The sequence below is a fragment of the Lolium perenne genome, chromosome 3, assembly GCF_019359855.2.
Source record: "Lolium perenne isolate Kyuss_39 chromosome 3, Kyuss_2.0, whole genome shotgun sequence".
NCBI lineage: Eukaryota > Viridiplantae > Streptophyta > Magnoliopsida > Poales > Poaceae > Lolium > Lolium perenne.
Window position 1 is genome coordinate 216,627,510 of NC_067246.2, and position 17,642 is coordinate 216,645,151.

The 17,642-nt window shown below is 46.9% G+C and overlaps 1 protein-coding gene across 1 annotated transcript; it reads left to right on the top strand.

Annotated features, from left to right (window-relative positions):
* Positions 1-13,090: 13,090 nt before the first annotated feature.
* LOC127339807 (uncharacterized) lies at positions 13,091-17,492 on the top strand. The gene is made up of 6 exons (XM_051365618.2): positions 13,091-13,179; positions 13,273-13,314; positions 16,206-16,373; positions 16,443-16,619; positions 16,796-16,993; positions 17,079-17,492. Exons 1-6 carry the CDS (start codon positions 13,174-13,176, stop codon positions 17,262-17,264), a joined length of 777 nt encoding a protein of 258 aa, XP_051221578.2. The 5' UTR covers positions 13,091-13,173; the 3' UTR covers positions 17,265-17,492.
* The last annotated feature ends 150 nt before the right edge of the window (positions 17,493-17,642 follow it).

The window sequence follows — 17,642 nt, forward strand, 5'->3', positions numbered from 1 at the left end:
AATGGCATAGGTTTTGGCTCAAGGATTTGGATGCACGAGAAGTATTCCCTCTCAGTACAAGGCTTTGGCTAGCAAGGTTGTTTGAAGCAAACACAAGTATGAACCGGTACAGCGAAACTTACATAAGAACATATTGCAAGCATTATAAGACTCTACACTGTCTTCCTTGTTGTTCAAACACTTCACCAGAAAATATCTAGACTTTTAGAGAGACCAATCATGCAAACCAAACTTCAACAAGCTCTATGGTAGTTCTTCATTAGTAGGTGCAAAGTACATGATGCAAGAGCTTAAACATGATCTATTTGAGCACAACAATTGCCAAGTATCAAATTATTCAAGACAATATACCAATTACCACATGAAGCATTTTCTGTTTCCAACCAAATAGCAATTAACGAAGTGGTTTTCAACCTTCGCCATGAACATTAAAAGTAAAGCGAAGAACACTAGTGTTCATATGAAAAAGTGGAGTGTGTCTCTCTCCCACACAAGCAAGAATTTATTCAGAGAATGAAAATAACAAAACGAAAATAAAAGCACACAAACGCTCCAAGTAAAGCGCATAAGATGTGACGGAATAAAAATATAGTTTCACTAGAGGTGACCTGATAAGTTGTCGATGAAGAAGGGGATGCCTTGGGCATCCCCAAGCTTAGATGCTTGAGTCTTCTTGAAATATGCAGGGATGAACCACGGGGGCATCCCCAAGCTTAGACTTTTCACTCTTCTTGATCATAGTGTATCATCCTCGTCTCTTGATCCTTGAAAACTTCCTCCACACCAAACTCAAAACAAACTCATTAGAGGGTTAGTGCATAATCAAAAATTCACATATTCAGAGGTGACATAATCATTATTAACACTTCTGTACATTGCACAAAGCTACTGAAAGTTAATGGAACAGAGAAATCCATCAAACATAGCAAAACAGGCAATGCGAAATAAAGGCAGAATCTGTCAAACCAGAATAGTCCGTAAAGACGAATTTTTCTGGGGCACTTAACTTGCTCAGATGAAAAAGCTTAAATTGAATGAAAGTTGCGTACATATCTGAGGATCACGCACGTAAATTGGCAGATTTTTCTGAGTTACCTACAGACGGGGCTGCTCAATTTCGTGACAGTAAGAAATATGTTTCTGCGCAGTAATCCAAATCTAGTATCAACCTTACTATCAAAGACTTTACTTGGCACAACAATGCAATAAAATAAAGATAAGGAGAGGTTGCTACAGTAGTAACAACTTCCAAGACACAACAAAACAGTAGCAAAATAAAAACATGGGTTATCTCCCAAGAAGTGCTTTCTTTATAGCCATTAAGATGGGCTCAGTGATTTTAATGATGCTCGCGCAAGAAATAAGAGTTGAAGCAAAAGAGAGCATCAAGAAGCAAATAAGAAACACTTTTAAGTCTAACCCACTTCCTATGAAAAGGAATCTTGTACACAAATAAATTCATGAAGAACAAAGTGACAAGCATAAGAAGATAAAACACGAGTAACTTCAAGATTCTCAACATAAAGAGGGGAAACTTAATATTATCAAGATGCATATAACCATGTTTCCCTCTCTCATAATAACTTTCAGTAGCATCATGAACAAACTCAACAATATAACTATCACATGAAACATTCTTATCATGAGCTACATGCATAAAATTATTACTCTCCACATAAGCATAGTCATTACTATTAATTGTAGTGGGAGAAAATTCAATAAGATAGCTATCATTATTATTCTCATCACCATAATCATCATATATAGGAGGCATATTGTAATCATAATTAATTTTCTCCTCAATAGTAGGTGGACTGAAAATATGATAGTCATCATTGTAACCATCATATATAGGAGGTAAAGTATCATCAAAGTAAATTTTCTCCTCCATGCTTGGGGGACTAAAAATATCATGCTCCTCAAAACCATCTTCCCCAAGCTTAGAATTTTCCATAGCATTAGCAACAATGGTGTTCAAAGCATTCATACTAGTAACATTGCCATTAGCATGCATATAAAGTTCCATAGGTTTTTTAATTTTCTCTTCAAACACCTCATGTCCTAACTCAAGATAAAGTTCATAAAGATCTCTAATTTTTTTGTTGTTTTCCATTAAGCCTAACTAATGAAAATAAAAACAAGAGACAAAAAGATATAATTGCAGAATCTAAAGGAGATACCTTCGAGCACTCACACACCGGCAACAGTGCTAGGAAATAGCTTAGTAGTCGGAGGATGTGAATACCTTTTACCTTACCTCCCCGGCAACGGCGCCAGAAAATAGCTTGTTGTCGTGGGAGGCAATTCTCTGTGGTGTAACTTTTCTTCAGATCCCCGGCAACGGCGCCAGAAAATAGCTTGATGTCTACGCACGCTTCTATTCCTGTAGACAGTGTTGGGCCTCCAAGAGCAGAGGTTTGTAGAACAGCAGCAAGTTTCCCTTAAGTGAATCACCCAAGGTTTATCGAACTCAGGGAGGTAGAGGTCAGAGATATCCCTCTCAAGCAACCCTGCAATTAAGATACAAGAAGTCTCTTGTGTCCCCAACACACCTAATACACTTGTCAGATGTATAGGTGCACTAGTTCGGCGAAGAGATAGTGAGATGCAAGTGATATGGATGAATATGAGTGGTAATAGCAATCTGAAATAAATATGGCAGCGAGTAAACATGTAACAGAACTTGTTGGAAACGGTGTTTCAATGCTTAGAAACAAGGCCTAGGGATCATACTTTCACTAGTGGACACTCTCAACATTGATCACATAACTGAATAAATAAATGCTACTTTCTACACTCTCTTGTTGGATAACAAACACCATTCATTGTGTAGGGCTACAAAAGCACACCTCAAGCCGAAATAAACAAGCTCCACAACATCCGGAGTTCATATTAGAGTAACCTCTAGAGTGCATAATAGACCGTTGCAATCTAGACCGAGTACTAACATAGCATACACACTGTCAACAATAGCTATGAAAGGGGGAATAGATCGCATCAATACTATCATAGTAATAGTTAACTTCATAATCTACAAGAGATTACAATCATAACCTACGCCAAGTACTACATGATGCACACACTGTCCACATTACATCATGAAGGAGGAATAGACTACTTTAATAACATCACTAGAGTAGCACATAGATTAATAGTGATACAAAGCTCATGATCACATAAAGATCACATGGGAGAGAGAGATGAACCACATAGCTACCGGTACAGCCCTTAGCCTCGAGGGAGAACTACTCCCTCCTCATCATAGGAGACAGCAATGGCGATGAAGATGGCGGTGGTGTCGATGGAGATGACTCTGGGGGCAATTCCCCGTCCCGGCGGCGTGCCGGAACAGAGACTTCTGTCCCCCGAAACGGAGTTTCGCGATGGCGGCGGCGCCCCTGGAGTCTTTCTGGAGTTTCGTCAATTGGTGTAGGGTTTTTAGGTCGCGAGGGATTTTATAGGCGAAGAGGCGGAGTTGGAGGAGCACCAGGCGCCCTCCCCATAGGCCGGCGCGGCCAGGGGGGCACCCGCGCGGCCCTGTGGTCTGGGGGCCCGGGGCCTCCTCTCCGTCTCCCCTTCGGTGTCCTGGTCCGTCTTGGTGAAATAAGATGTTTGGCTTTCGTTTCGTCGAATTCCGAGAATATTGCCCGAACAACCTTTCTGGAACCAAAAACAGCAGAAAACAAGAACTGACACTTCGACATCTTGTTAATAGGTTAGTTCCGGAAAATGCATGAAATCATTATAAAATGTGAATAAAACATGTAGGTATTGTCATAAAACTAGCATGGAACATAAGAAATTATAGTTACGTTGGAGACGTATCAGTCTACAAGAGCTAGAAAATACCATTTCGACTAATTACAAAATTTACAACACAAAAACAGTTCATATGGAAGGTGATCACACTTCATATGAAGAAGCCATGAGAAGCCCAGATTCATCAAAGTGGGTGGAGGCCATGGAAGACGAAATGAGATCGATGAGTGCCAACAATGTTTGGGACTTAGAGAATATTCCTAAAGGAGCCAAAATAGTGGACTGCAAATGGGTCTACAAAATAAAATATGACTCCAATGGGAATGTCAAAAAGTATAAAGCACAACTTGTGGCAAAAGGATTTATGCAAAGAGAAGGGATATATTACAATGAGACATTTTCTCCAGTCTCATGTAAGGATTCGTTCAGAATCATAATGGCACTAGTTGCACATTTTGATTTAGAGTTGCATCAAATGGATGTAAAGACGGCATTTCTAAACGGGGATTTAGAAGAAAATGTCTACATGAAACAACCCAAGGGTTTTATCATGGAAGGCAAGGAAGAAATGGGATGCCGCTTAAAGATATCCATTTATGGATTAAAGCAAACCTCCAGACAGTGGTATCTAATGTTCAATGAGACAATTAAGAGATTTGGATTTAAACAAAATATTGAGGACAACTGCGTTTATGCAAAGTTTAAAAGTGGGAAATACATTTTCCTAATCTTGTATGTGGATGATATTCTGCTTGCCAGCAGTGATGTTAGCCTATTGCAAGAAACAAAGAAGTTCTTGTCCTCAAATTTTGATATGAAAGATCTTGGTGAAGCATCATATGTTTTGGGCATAGAAATTCACCGAGATAGGAAAAATGGAGTATTAGGACTATCGGAAAAGGCTTATTTAGAAAAGATTATAACTAAGTATAATATGCATAAGAGCAATGCCACACCTACCCCTATAGTCAAGGGCGACAGTTTTGTGAAATTTCAAGGTCCCCAAAATCAATACGAGCTCGATCAAATGAAAGTGGTTCCATATGCTTCAGCCATTGGAAGCCTACAATATGCACAAGTGTGCACTCGCCCTGACTGAGCTTTTATCACCGGAGTACTCGGTAGATATCAAGAAAACCCAGAACACTGGAAAATGGTAAAGAAGGCATTGCGTTATGTGAAACGCACAAAGAACTACATGCTAACATACAAAAGATCTGATTTCCTAGAAATAAGAGGGTATTCAGATGCAGATTTTGCGGGAGATAAAGATGATAGAAAATCCACATCTGGATAGGTATTCACTCTCGCAGGGGGGGGGGGGGGCTATTTCGGGAAGAAGCTCCAAACAGACGATAGTTGCATCATCCACGATGTATGCAGAATTTATAGCATGTTATGAAGCCACGGGACAGCCATTATGGTTAAAGAAATTTATACCCGACTTGAAAGTGGTAGATTGTATTGACAAACCACTAAAGATGTATTGCGACAAGGAGCCTGCAGTATTTTATGCTCACAACAAAAAGTCGAGTAATGCTACGAAACCGATTGAGGTTAAGTATTATGTTGTGAAACACAAGGTCCAGGATCAAACTATAAGTCTCGAGCATATAAGAACAAAAGATATTCTTGCGGATCCGCTAACGAAAGGCTTACCACCCAGCGTGTTCAAGGAGCAAGTAGCCGGCATGGGTTTTAGGGAAAGTTTTACCTATCCTGGATCATAAAAGGCCCAAAAGTAAAAGAATTTGTTTCAAAACAGAGAAGTGTATTGTGGCTGTCTGATTCTATCGGCAATAGAGTTGTGACGATGAAACATGCCCTATGGACTGATCCAAAATGAAACGAATAAAGAATAAAGTTAAAAGTAAAGTTGAGATCAAGGGGGAGAATGTTAGATTGATCTCTCCCGAGTGGGCCCAACGGCCCACCGGGCCCCTTTGACCTACGCTCTGATCGGGGGCGCCCAACCCGTTATGGTTGGTGGGCCCCTGTCGCCAGCGCTATAAAGAGAGGTGGGACCGGCGGCTCACAGTACGAGGTTCACCGTGTTGTCGTACGCCCCGCCGATAAACCAATCCGATCTAGGGTTTTAGCGCTGCGCCGATGGAAAACTCCGCCGCCGCCACGACCTCACCCACGCCACCGCCGTCGCCACCATGTCGACGTTCGAAGGTTCTTCCTCTAAGGGAGAAGGTATGCCTTGTCTCTCTCGTTCTCTCTTTTACACACAGTACCACCCCATATTCCTTTACAAACATAATGGTACCCGGCATTAGATCTACCCTAGTTGATCCAAGTTTTAACACTAATCAGTTCGGTTGACCCAATTCACCTCCCAAGCTGACTTGGGTGGGGACAGTGCGTATATACAGTAAATACGGGAGTATATTAAAAGATACATGTGTTTAATTGGGTAGAATGGCATCTATGAAAGGTACGGAGAATTGCAGTGGCGTTTCTCAAAAGATGAAAGTTGCAATAGCGTTTCTCAAATAGCCATAAATTGCAATGGCATATATCAAATTAACCCTAGGAAATAACCACTCTCACATTCGTTAATACGAACACCCACCGACCCACCTTGAACTAAATATCTAATTTTATCACACCATTTTTTTCGGCTAAAGCCTCTTTGTTTTAACATCTGGTCCAAAAAGGTCCAATCTGTTAGGGTAATATGCTTGTTGTATTACCAGGGGGCCAAAGGCCACAATATATAGTACATGTACAGGTGCACATATACAGAAAGCCCCCTAACATATGGGGAAACTACAATATACAGATATATACATCTAACACCCCCCCCCTCAAACTCATGGTGGATCCACAACACTGAGTTTGGAGAGTAAGAAATCATGCTACGCTCGAGTCTGTGCCTTCGTAAAGAAATCCGCCAACTGCAAATCTGAAGGCACATAATGAACCGCAACAACATCATTATGTACCTGTGCACGTGTGTAAAAAGCATCAACACCGATATGCTTGGTCAGCTCATGCTTGACCGGATCACGTGCAATACTGATAGCACCTGTACTGTCAGACAAAAGTGGAGTGGGTGTCGTAACAGAGACCCCAAAATCTGCAAGCAACCACCGTAACCAAGTCACCTCAGCAATCAACAAAGCCATAGCCCGCAACTCAGCCTCAACACTCGAACGGGAAACTGCGACCTGTTTCTTCGTCTTCCAAGCAACAAGCAAACCACCAAGAAACACACAGTAAGCAGAAAGCGAACGACGATCCATAGGATCACTCGCCCACGTAGCATCCGAATGACACTGGAGTTGGAGAGAGCTGGAACGGGGAAAGAAAAGGCGACGAGTGATTGTGCCACGAAGATAACGAATAACACGGAGGACATGACTATAGTGAACAGTGGTAGGAGATGAGACAAACTGACTCAGAATATGAACAGGATAAGAAATATCAGGACGAGTGACAGCAAGATAAACAAGACTCCCAACAAGATGGCGATACCGGGTGGGATCAGGAAGAGGATCACCATCAGTAGGACGAATCTTAACATTAAGCTCCATAGGAGTATCGACTGTGCGCTCATCCCCAAGAGCAGCACGAGCAAGAAGATCCTGAATGTACTTTTCCTGAGAGATAGAAAAGCCATCAGAAGTGGAGGAAACCTCAATACCAAGAAAATAGCGAAGAGGACCAAGATCAGTCATAAGAAACTGATCACGAAGACGAGCCTTGACGAAGGCAATATACTCAGGATCATCACCAGTAATGATCATATCATCAACATAGAGAAGAAGAAGAGTACGTCCACGAGGAGAAGTGTGAACGAAAAGTGATGGATCATGAAGACTAGGAGAGAAACCAGCAGCAGTCACCACAGAGGCGAAGCGCTCAAACCAGGCACGAGGGGCCTGTTTGAGACCATAGAGAGAACGTCGAAGATGACAAACCATCCCATCGGGAACAGAATACCCAGGAGGAGGCTGCATGTAAACCTCCTCACTCAACTCGCCATTAAGAAAAGCATTCTGAACATCAAGCTGGGAGACAGACCAGCGGCGAACAGAAGCAACAACAAGAAGGGTACGCACAGTAGTCATATGAGCCACAGGGGCAAAAGTCTCATCATAGTCACGGCCGTGCTCCTGCTGAAAGCCACGAGCCACAAGACGCGCTTTATAGCGCTCAAGAGATCCATCAGAGCGAGTCTTAATTTTATAGACCCACTTACACGTGATAGGATGAACACCAGAAGGTGGAGAAACAAGATCCCAAGTGGCAGTGTGCTCAAGCGCAGTGATCTCCTCAACCATGGCAAGCTGCCATTCAGGATGACGCTCGGCATCCCGATAAGAAGTCGGCTCGGAAACGACAGAGAGACCATACTGACTAGGAGAGTAACGAGCTGGAGCACGACGCTGACGGATAGGCCGTGAAGGGGGAAGGTCATCAGCAGAGGACAACTCATCAGAAGAAGCGGAAGAAGGGACAGCATCAGAAGGATCCGAAGCCGAAGAACGAGGAGTACTAGGTTGACTAGACAGAGGAGAGGATGGCGCCGAAGGGGGCGCATCAGGACTAGGAGGGGGAGGAGACGGGATAGCAGGGGGTGCATCCGGAAGAAGAAAAGAGATATCATCCACCGGGTAAGTACCCGAGGTGGGACGAGGATAGAAGGGACGCGTCTCATCAAACGTGACATCACGAGAGATGCGCATCCGACGACCAACGGGGTCCCAACAGCGATAGCCCTTATGCTCATCACTGTATCCGAGAAAAACACACTCAACAGACTGAGCGGTCAGCTTGGTGCGATCGCGAGGAGGGAGAAGAACATAGCAAACGCAACCAAATAAACGAAGTGTCGAGTAATCTGGAGAGCAACCAGAAAGACGCTCGAGAGGAATGTCACCTTGAAGGGCAGCAGAAGGCTGAATGTTAATGAGGTAAGTCGACGTAGCGACAGCCTCAGCCCAGAAATGCGGCGGAAGAGAGGAAGCAATCATCATAGCACGGGTAGTCTCAAGAATATGACGATGCTTACGCTCGGCGACACCATTTTGAGAATGGGCACCGGGACACGAGAACTGGGCAAGGGTGCCCTGCTCAGCAAGAACACCACGCATGTGCTGGGAGATATACTCTCCTGCAGAGTCAGCACGAAACACACGAATAGGCGTGGAATACTGAGTACGAACCATGGCTGCAAAACGCTGATAAATAGAAAGCACCTCACTGCGAGAGTGCATAAGAAACAACCAGGTGTATCGCGAAAAATCATCAATAAACAAAATATAGTATCGATGACCCCCTTTCGAAGGAAAGGGAGCCGGACCCCAAACATCGGAATGAACTAAATCAAAAGGTCGCTGAGATACAGACGCACTAGTAGGATAGGGAAGCTGAATCTGTTTGCCTAGCCTACAACCCTGACACGAATGCAAAGACACATCTCCTGAGACAGACCCCAGAAGACCACGACGAACTAATGACGATAAACGGGAGCCACAGAGGTGACCCAGCCGATGATGCCACTGCTGAAAAGATCCGGTGACGAAGCGGCAACCGCGGAGAACCGGCAGATGAAGTGGCGGTAGAAGGAACGCGAAGCCGATCTAACTCCCGAGCCCCGGGGACTCAAGGCTGCGAGGGCCAGCTCCAACCAGGGCTCGTGTACGGCGGTCCTGAACAACACAAGAATCAGCGTCAAGAATGACGCGACAACCGAGAATCGATGGTGACTAGCGGAAAATAGGTCATCTTAAGACTAGGAACATGAGAAACATCAGGAACAGAGAAAGAGGTAGTAGAAAGGGTGCCTCGACTGGAAACAGGGAGAGAGGTACCATCAGCCGTGATAACACGAACATGCGAAACAAGAGAGCGAAGAGCAGAAAGAATAGAAGACGCAGAGGTCATATGAAAAGAAGCTCAAGAATCCAGATACCACGGGGATGACGTACCTGACTGTGTGGAAGGTGGTGGTCGCGTGGTGCCAGAAGAGCCAGGCATAGAACCAGCAGTACCCGTCGAGGAAGAGCTTGTACCAGCGAGCAGACCACGAAGACCACGGATAATGTCCTGATCAGATAGCGCAACAATGAGAAGATCCCGATGAACCAGCCGACGACGAGTAAGATGCGGCGGGCGTAAGCTGGGATCCCTACGCCGGCAAGTAGAGATAGTGTGGCCGGGCCTGCCACGGTAGGTGCAAGGAGGTGACATCGAACCACGAGGCTCTTTGGGGCGCGGCGACCCTGGAATGGAGGAGTAGGAAGTATCGGCTGTGTCGGAGGCCGCAACGAAGCCGGCGGCATAGGAGGTCCACGAGCAGACGGCACAGGAGGGCCACGAGCAGCAAGAACAGAGGGAACCTCAAGAAGACCAGCACCACGAAGACGAGTCTCCTCAGCACGAAGCTCAGCAAGTACCTCAGAGAGCGGAACACGACCACGGGCAAGCAGCTGGGCCCGGCGCGGCTCAAACTCCTTACGGAGCCGCGACAAGAACTCAAAAACGCGCTGAAACTCCAGATCCGCGCGCACATTCAGACAGCAGGGACAGGTGGCACACACAGTTGTACGGAGAGAATCAAGCTGACGCCAAATAGCAGCACTCTGAGTGTAGAACTCATCAATAGTAGAATCACCCTGCTGAATGGCATGCTCCTGGCGGACCACAGATAGGTAGAGAGCATCCCCAGACGGCTGATAGCGCTGACAAAGAAAAGCCCACTGAGCAGCAGCAGTGGGAAGACCCATAAACTCAGCCGCATACTGAGGCAGAACACTGGAGGTGAGAACAGCAGCAGCACGAGCATCCTCATCTATCCACTGAGTGTACTCGGTCAGATCCAGCCGGTAAGTCGCAACGGCAGTAGAGTGGTCCTGGACCTTCCGGTCATAATCAGCCAGAGCAGTGTCATCGGCACTCTTGGCTGCATCCTTATCCGCCTGAGTAGCATCAGGGGCAAGGGCAACAGGTGGCGGTGCAACAGGCACCGTAGGAGCAACGGGGCGCGGCGAACAGGAGACCTCGCCAGAAAGCACACCCCAAAGACGAAGACCGCGCATGTGGACGCGCATGAAGGTAGCGAAATCAGGGTAATTCGCGCCATCAAAGATCACCGGGCAGCGATGGATCGCAACATAGCCCGAGGAAGACATAGCTCTTTCTCTGTTTTTTTTTGCTCTTTTTTTTACCTCAGATGGAAGTCAACGGCCACGCACAGGGAGATCGATCTCAGCACGGGCCAGGGAGGCAGCGCAGACGAGCAGGGCGCAGCGCGTGGGAGAGGAGGCGTGGGAAGGAGCGCTGAGCAGGGAGGCGGGATCGGGAGCCGGAGGGTCGGGATCGGGGCCGGAGGGGCGGGATCGGCCGAGCGGGTGAGATGGCGTCGGGCGTCGAGCAGTCTCGGCGCTGCGTGGCCCTGGACCAGATCGAGCGGAGCAGGCGCTGCGTGAGCCCTGGCGCTGTGTGGCCCTGGACCAGATCGAGCGGAGCAGGCGCTGCGTGGCCCTGGCGCTGCGTGGAGGAGCCAGAGGAGCTCGAGGAAGGAGCACGAGAACGACCAGATCGAGCGGAGACGACCAGATCGAGGACGAGAAACGGACCGACGGGCGACGGACGGAGATGAACAAGCAGCGTCGGCCAGGGAACTAGAGGATCAATTTTTGCTCTGATACCATGTTAGGGTAATATGCTTGCTGTATTACCAGGGGGCCAAAGGCCACAATATATAGTACATGTACAGGTGCACATATGCAGAAAGCCCCCTAACATATGGGGAAACTACAATATACAGATATAAACATCTAACACAATCTACTATATCATACGATTTTTCATAATCTAGTTTTAACACTACCCCTTGCTCCTTTTTACTATGCGCCTCACAAATAGATATAAAGGTAGGAATTTAAGAATTTGATAAGCAAATGATATTTTTTTTACATCTTGCTAAGAGCCACAAAACCTCGCAGGCAGCATGTACTTAGGGTTTCCGTGGAGTTCCGACCCCATTGCTCGCTTCTCGAAAATGTTTGCTTTCCCTGCTCGAAGAGTGGGCGATCTTATCGCAACGATGCGAGCTTTGGGCGAAGCAAACCGGGTGAGATGGACTTGATCGTTTTGGAAGCACAATTGCACAGTCGTTGTGTACTTGGTTGTTTACATGGTAGGGGCTGTGTGTGTTCGTATAGCTTATGCATGTTAAATATTTTTCGCTGGTCTAATAGTAAGACAGTACGTAGTACACAAACTTTTGGGAACGAGGAAATTCAGGTATGTAGAACGATACTGAATAGGAAAATATATTGTGTTGATCTAAATATATATTCCCAGCTCTTTCTACTACATGTGCAACAAATGACTGAACAAAGCGCATGTCTGGACTGGGTGACGTAAGGTTACGAACTGAAGCTAGAACTGAATTTACAGAGGCGCCGGTCTGCCGGTGACTAACCACCGTGAGCCAGGCCGTGACTAGGCGCGTACACGTCTAGCTACACAGACGGCCTAGACCTCCTGTATCGGCGCGAGCCTCGGCGGCGTCCGCGCTCCCCCGCACGACGGCGCCGGGCTCCCGCGGCCGACGCCGCCGTCCCGGCCAGCCCTAAGCCGGCGCGTGATCTGGGCGATCCTGGCCTTGCGCTCCTTGGCGTTCTGCTCCTCCAGCCGCGCGATCAGCCTCTCCGCCTCCTTCCTCGTCACCACCACCTTCACCGTCATCGCCACGGTGGTGCCGCCTCCCGGCTTCCGCTCGTCCTCAGCGACCCCGCGAGGTCGGCGCACGGGGGCGTCACGCGCCGCCTTGCCGCCATGCCTCCGTCCAGATGGCACGGGCGAGGTCGTACCGGAGCTCGGAGCCGTGGCTTCATGGCGGTGGTGGATGCGCGGCACGGCGTTGCCCATGTATGTGTGTATGTATGTATGATGCTCTGCTGGCTAGACTTCGAGAGAATCGATGGGATGCGAAGTGGCTGGTGCGCGCGGTGATTTATAGCGTGCGTGCGTGGTGAGATATACGGGCCGGACTGGTTCAAAAGGGGGGTAAAAGTGACGTGCGCACGGGGCTGACTGAGCTGAGCTGAGCCGAGCCGAGCGTGTTAGACGACCAGGCCAGAGGGCTCGATCACTGAGTGGAGTACTCGAGCGGGCTTGGTCTGGACCTCGCTCTCGAGCTGGACCTGTGTGGTTTGGGCGTGAGATCGACCGGGTGGCATCTACCTACGTCGTTGATCCAACTCGGCGAAGGCTGGACCGTCAACGACGTGATCCTCCTAGGGTTAGTTCCTGAATAATAATGGGGTGGCTTCTGTGCTCCTAGGCGAGGACTTTCTGAATAATAATGGGGTGGTCTCGGTGCTGTTAGAGACGCCATCTGGCTTCGCGGTTTTCTATTTCTGTGGGCTCTACCTCTACGCACCGGATGCAATGCAAGTAATGTGCTCTTCCTTCCTTTGGTTAACAACTAATGTGCTTTGCTTCCCCTTGTCTTCGATATATTAACCTATATTTCATCGTTTTATCCAGAGTCTGTGGGTACACTTCGCTACATTTCCTAGAGCAAGAAAAGTGAGTGGGCCCCTTTTTATTTTCTTTCCCTCCCTTCTCCCTGTCGCCGCTTCTTTTTTCATTCTTCATATGCTTATTGCCAAATTTATCCAAGTCGACCTTGCATCGTTGGACGACATTTTTATTTTTCATGTTATTTCCAATCAGTGTTGTGGGAGGCATGTAAACACAGTTTTGATGTTCATTTCTTTTTTTCGCGAAAACGCAAAAGCCTTGTGTTTCGATGCATTGATAGATAAAGAAGAGTTTATGTACAGCGCACACCCCGGACTCCCGCGTCTGCCCAAAGCCGCGCGTCGGCAGCGATGTCGTTGAACAAGGATGTCACCGAAGGCCGCGCGTTGTCGAAGACCACCGCGTTCCGATGTTTCCAAATCCACCATGCCGTGAGCATGATAACCGACGAAGTGCCCTTGCGCAGCTGGCGAGGGGCGGTCCGCACCACCAGCGACCACCACTCCGCGAAGTCACCCTCATCAGTGGGAGGGCCTGAGGTGGATCGGATCCACGACAGGACCTCAAACCACACCGTCCTAGAGAAGGAACAACGTGTAAGGAGGTGCCTCATGGTTTCAGCAGACTGATCACATAACGGGCATCTCGGCGCATGTGGCAGCCCCCGCTGTGCCAGTCTCTCACCCGTCCAGCACCTGTCGAGGCAGGCCAACCAGATAAAGAACTTCACCCTAGGTGGCGCCCAGGATTTCCAGTTGAGCTTCCAAGACCCTGAGATGATTGCCCCCTGGAAAAGGGTGTCATAACAGGATCCAGCTGAATACTGTCCATCCGTCGTCCACCGCCAAACCAACCTGTCCGGATCCCCTGATAGCTGAGTGTCCCTGAGTCTGCCCCACAACTGGACGTACTGCCACATTGCCAGGTATCGGGGATCCAGGTGCGGTCAATCAGCGCTTCACGGACCGTGCGCGCCTTCCGCCAGCGCTTTGGAACCAAAGCGTATACCTCCGGCGCCATCTCCTTGATGGACTTGTCGTCCTGTCCTCCCAGAAGAGGGTGGATTCCCCGTTGCCGACTACCATGTAGGTAGAGGCCGCAAAGACATCCAGCTCCGTCTTCGAGAAATGCATGTCCAACCCGTGCCAAGGTCGTAGGGGGTCGGTGTGCATCCTCCAGATCCAACGCACCCTGAGGCTGATGGCCGTGCGTGCGAGATCTGGAATTCCCAGCCCCCCTAGCCGCAGCGGCCTACACACCCTCGCCCAGTTGACGTGACAATGTCCGCCATTGGTGTCAGCCCTACCAGCCCATAGGAATCCTTGCAAGATTTTGTTGACCTGCTTGAGAGCTTTCTTATCAAGACTCAGCACCATCAGCTGGTGCAATGGCATCGCTGCGAGAACCGAGCGGATTAGCGCCAAGCGTCCTGCCCGAGGCATCATCGATGCCCGCCAGGTAGGTAGCTTGTCGGCTAGACGGTCTAAGAGTGGCTGGAATGCTGCAGCCGTCAGCCTCCTGATAGACAGCGGGATGTTAATCATTGATGTTCATTTCTTGTTCACTAATTAAATGGCTCGTCCAAATTTGGGGTGAGCCTTTTAGTTAGTGAACAAGGAATGAACTTGGGGTGACAGTGAATTAACACAAAAACAAGCAATGAATTAGTGAACCTGAAATAGTTGTCTATTCTGACTCTACAGTCTACACATCAACCATACATTTCCAGTGAAATAACACACAAAATACATATCTATAGAGAAAACAGGATAGCCAATAAATCTTTCAAATGTGAATCGGTGCATGTGTTTCTTTTTTCTGTTCTTGACTTCCTATTTTATCTCACCGCGCAAAGGCTTCATTTTTTAGGGTTTAAATGCAATATAAGATGCAACTACATATACAGCTACACCTATTTCGCAAAAAAAAATATACAGCTACACCTTCTAGGCCTTTTAAATATGTAGACGCGACCTTGGTCATACATTTTAAAATTTAAAGGACACTTTTTAAATGTATTTTTACACATTAAACTGTACTTTTGTGTTCGCTTGAGAAAAATTTCGGTGTTCAGGCTATTGCAATGTCTGATTTTCCTAGAAAATTTCCTCAATTCACTTCCTGTTGGAAGGAAAGTGCAAATAAACAGAAAATGGTGAAACGACCTCGCCAAAAGAAATCAACACTGGCCTCAGATTTGCGTCCAGCGGGGTATCGCAGCAGGGGAGGATGTAGGATCAACATCTGAGACGCGGAAGGGCATGACACTTTGGAGAGGAGAAAATCTGTGTCGCATTGTTTTTAAGGCGCCACGTCTTGGACGATTAGGCAACCCTTAGGCATCCCCCTTAGCCCCTTAGGCATCAGGGCAGTGGGTGCTCGCCTTAGGTTGCCTTACCGCCTTAAAACATTGCCTCGGCATGTGGCGTTGGGCATAGGGAGAGGGGGTCAAGGTTGATGTCGACATCACATTCGAGGGAGAAGGCCAGGGATATGTAGGCTCACGAAATGAGATCGCTTGCCGGATCTAATAAAAGCTGAAATGTGTGTTGAATTGGCAAGTAAATTGGAGATGGTAAATACTGGAGCAACTAGAGGAACTAATCTTTGTCCACTGCGTCAGATCAAAATTTACAGAATCATCTTCGTCATTTTGGATGGTCTAAACGAATAGTATCCCACTTGAATGGTACTTATTTTATAGAAGTTTAGATTTCAAAAATTACATCGCTTCGCCTCAGCATATGAAACTTTACTGAATTGCACGGTAAAATATTGATAAACGAGGGCTTGACAAGGGTTCATATTTACACTTGAGATGTACCTAGTGAATTCCGAATGCGTCAAGTTCCCCTGATTGAAACATTTCATGATATTTGATTAATAGTCTCTTATTTCCCATGAACGTGCCCATCTTTGTTTATTTCTTTTATCAGGTTGTTTGGCTGAAGGAGTTCCAAACTTTTGACGACAAGTCCAGCGCCATTAATGCTGACACTGGTATTAACACACAGCTTACTGAGATGATCATGAAGTTGCGCAACCCTGGGCAGGAACTACTTGTCGAAAAACCGGAATATAAATCAATAATTCAAACATGCTTGGTGAGATTAAGCTCCTTAATTAGTTTTCTTATAATTGTGAAAAACTTTGAGCACCATTTTTTATATCAGGGAATACCCTGCCTGCATAATGAAATTGTGATGGAGCTAATGTGGGGGATGAAGCGTCTCATGCGTAGTTTGGTGCGCAAGGAAAAGTCAGAGCTTCCTAAAGAGGATCGCGTCCCAATGAGCCAAGGACTACAAATGCTATTGAGTCGTTACGGCTTTGATGTCGAACCAGAGATGGTGAGTTTACCAGCTGCCTTTCTTTTGCTTTATACCCTGTCATTTGGTGTCAACATTTTGCAATAGCTTGTGCGCAGAGAACATGGAAGAGCGAATCTTTGGATGCAATATATTGTAGTATAATAAATTGCCATTGCATTTTTCTTTTAGTGATGAAGCAACCTCTTTGTATCCAGGTCAATGAGCAGATCGTTGTGACTGCATCTGTCTTGTTTAATTGTGATGCCGTTGAGGAAGAACATTACCCAGGCTTTCGAGCTATTGGTCGCCACCTTAGGAAAATTTCTGGCATTGACTGCGAGAATTGGGGCGTGCTGAAACTTGCGACAGCTTTTAACATCATATGCAGCCATGAAATCGGTGATTCCAATGAGGTAACTGAAATGGGTGCTCAGCCGCTCCGCTGTGCATTTCATGTACTAGTAACAGTTTTGGCTGACTGAGTCTTGTCACTTGCAGATGTTTTCACAGGACGTGCAAACGAAGTTGCTGGAAGACGCAGAGAAATACGAATATAAGATAGACAAGTTAATCTGCATGCTGTACTACAAACAACTAGTGTCTAACCATCAAATCAAGACTCGTCACAGAGATATGTTGGCGATCTTGGTAAAGAAAGCTAAAGAAGCCCATGAGAAGAAATGAACACCCTGCTACTAAATAGTTGGGTTTGTCAACTGTGAGCTTTTGGGGTACGCATGCAGCTTAATGCAGGTTTTTTTGTAGCCCTTAGAGTTGCGATCTTGGTTGGCTTCTAAAATAACATTTATACATCTTTCGTACTCGAGCCTTTGGCAAAGGCTGCTGCTGCAAAACATCGCACAGTGACAGTTGACTTGACCAGTGACCATCAACTATTCCTATTTAGCTTTACCGTCCTTTATAAAGTTGTTGAGGCTTGTGATGGACAGAAGAAAACAATGAACACCACCATGTTTGATCCAGCGCCACCGCCCTCCCTCCCTCCCTCTCCGACATGGCAATACTAGTGGCCAAGCATGATTGGTAGCTCAAATGGACATC

Excerpts from the sequence above, each read along its gene's own strand:
- LOC127339807 (XM_051365618.2), top strand. Across the intron at positions 13,315-16,205 it reads CATTTCCTAGAGCAAGAAAA|GTTGTTTGGCTGAAGGAGTT; the intron begins GTGAGTGGGCCC and ends TTCTTTTATCAG. Across the intron at positions 16,994-17,078 it reads AAATCGGTGATTCCAATGAG|ATGTTTTCACAGGACGTGCA; the intron begins GTAACTGAAATG and ends TGTCACTTGCAG.